Consider the following 2,695-nt stretch of genomic DNA (forward strand, 5'->3'; position numbering starts at 1 on the left):
CCAAATTGAGATCACCACATAAATCTATTTTCAGCCTAAGACTTTATCTGGTTATATTTTACTAAGCCATTTTTTTTAATCCTGAACTTCACTGTTATTCCCATCTCATTCTCATAATAAAATGGAACCCGAGTTCATCAGTTATTATAGAACTGCCTTTCAACAGAAGTTGAGTGTGGAGTAGAAAGTCCACTTTTTCAGCTGCTACCCTCTCGGAGTCTCAAGCTTATCTCCCCTCATCCTAGGAAAGGCATCCTTTTAAGCCCTGGGAATCCCTGGATTCCCTATAAGTGGCTTCTAGCCCTCATGCAGAACTCACTGGAAATAGCTGCCCACTCTTCTACTTGAGCATCCTACCTGTATTTGGACTAACACTGACTGACGTAAGGTTTTTGCTTCCACCATTTCTGATGTATCTGTAAGTTTTAGATGCCTCCGTCATTGGCTGGTGAGTACCTGACAAGACAATAATTTGGCTTATGGACTCAGGATATTTTATTGCCATAGTGAAAATGCCAGCATTATGAAGTGGCCAGAATGTTGTCCCAAGGCCAGGATATGAAAGAGATACATCTGTTTACGTGTCTTCTGCTTTGGAATTAGATCTACTTGACTCACCCCTGCTGTGCCTTCCCCATTCCCGCTCATAAACCTTTTCCTTTGTATGAATTATTTTTCCTGTTATTCAGTGGCAGCCTACTGCAGACTTGGTTTTAATCTTTTACAGTTACTAAACCAAGGAGAATTAACTGAAAGACGGACATGAGCATGGGTACCACCACCTGGAAGAGCAGCTCTATCTGATCCTGGAGTGCACATAGTGGGAACAAGACGCTTATGGCTCGTAATCTGCCAGAACCAAAATGAATCTGTGAAGGACAGGACCCCACTTTTGCCTCTGTTCATCTTCTCTGACACAGAAGATGAATGTAGGAGAGCTTCTCTTCAAACTACATCTGATCCAGACAAGGAAGAAAGCAGTGAATGTGGGCTGGGTAACTGTACCTACCTCTCTTCCCACTACAAAATTTTGGGATGGACTTCTCCCAAAAGGGAATTTGATTACGTGTTGGCTGAAATTTCTTCAGTGTGACTGTTGAGAAGGGATTTTCATTTGAAGAATTTGCATCCCAGACTCAGCTGGCTTTTCACCAGGATGAACTAAATCCTGCCACCAACCATAAAACTTCACCAAGAAGTTGAGCTTTCAAGATGCCTTGTTGCTTTGGAGAAGGGAGTGATGTCAATTCTATTGTGGCATTTTCCCTTTAGCAACCTGAGTAAGAGACTCTCTGCCACTGGGCTGCAAAAAAAATAAATTACTTGAATCCCTACTTGGCCCGGGCTGAGGTACTATCTTGTCATATCCACCTCTACTTGGTCATTTTGCTTTGTTTATGGAATATACAGTAGCATGTTAAAAGGATTTTGTTTTTTTGAAAGTTAAATATCACATGATTCAGACCTTCAGTTGTTTTCCCTTTAAATAAACAAGACAGCCCAGTCAGTTCTTTGATTCCTTGTTTTGGACAAAATTTGTTTTCTTAAAGAGGAGAGTAATAGTTAAGGCTTTCCCTTTAAGAGAGGGCACTGATTTACCCTTTGGATGCAGATAAAACTGAGGCTAGGAGTTTTGGGGAACAGGACAGGAGCATCTTTATCTCTAACTAGCAAACCTAGAGTAGTTACTATAGTACTGCTGTTATCACCAGAAAGGACCATGTCTGAGTCTGGAAAAATGGCAATAATAGATACTTTTGAATTTTTCCCAGAAAGTTAAAAAAAAAAAAAACCTATGAGAAATGTGCTTCTGTTAAGAGTAGGCACTCTTCCTATCATCCTGTCTCTACAGCTGATAAGGAGTATCTGATTATCATTGGTGAGAAGAAAAATGTTCCAAAGATCACTTACTAATAGAAAATCGTGTCTGTCAAGAGAATTTTCACTTTTATTTAAAATGAACCTCATGGGGATATATACATACCATGCACACAGTGGCATATTCTGAGCAGATAACAGGAAAGAATTAACTGCTGTTTTAAATAAATACAGTTCTTAATTTGTTAATGACATGTAATAATCATCCTCTGTTATGTAGATTGAGTTCATATCAATTTCTTGTATTCTTAAAATTGCCAGTTTTTATTTCCTATAGGCTTACTTTTATACTAGAGCAGTGGTTTTTTTTTTTTTTTTTTTTTTTTTTTTTTTGAGAGCAGTGGTTCTTAATTGGGAACATTTTTGCCTGACCCATGCTCCACATGTAGCAATATCTAGAGACATTTTTTTTTTTTTAATTTTTATTTATTTATGATAGTCACAGAGAGAGAGAGAGAGAGGCAGAGACACAGGCAGAGGGAGAAGCAGGCTCCATGCACCGGGAGCCCGACATGGGATTCGATCCCGGGTCTCCAGGATCACGCCCTGGGCCAAAGGCAGGCGCTAAACCACTGCGCCACCCAGGGATCCCTAGAGACATTTTTTGTTTGTCACAACTGGAGAGAAGGAGTTACTGGCATCTAGTGAGTAGAAGCCAGGGATGCTGCTAAACATCCTACATCCATGTACAGGATAGCTCCCTCTGCTAGCACCCACGCAGACTAATCTGGCCCAAAATGTCAATAGTACTGAGGCTGAGAAACCATGTACTAGAAGCTGCAAGCTTGTCATCCTGCAGGTGTTTTGTTACTCCCAC

At 40.4% G+C, this 2,695-nt stretch overlaps 1 protein-coding gene across 5 annotated transcripts in view; it reads left to right on the forward strand.

Moving 5' to 3' along the window:
- The window catches only part of ZNF410 (zinc finger protein 410), a 40,343-nt gene extending 38,836 nt beyond the window's left edge, over nt 1-1,507 (forward strand). For all 5 annotated transcript variants that reach the window (XM_077909950.1, XM_077909951.1, XM_077909947.1 and 2 more), the window contains one exon: nt 728-1,507. In XM_077909950.1, coding sequence (XP_077766076.1) covers nt 728-766 — 39 coding nt within the window. In that variant the 3' untranslated portion in view covers nt 767-1,507. The remainder of the gene's footprint in view (nt 1-727) is intronic.
- The last annotated feature ends 1,188 nt before the right edge of the window (nt 1,508-2,695 follow it).

This window comes from Canis aureus, chromosome 9 (assembly GCF_053574225.1).
Source record: "Canis aureus isolate CA01 chromosome 9, VMU_Caureus_v.1.0, whole genome shotgun sequence".
Classification (NCBI taxonomy): domain Eukaryota; kingdom Metazoa; phylum Chordata; class Mammalia; order Carnivora; family Canidae; genus Canis; species Canis aureus.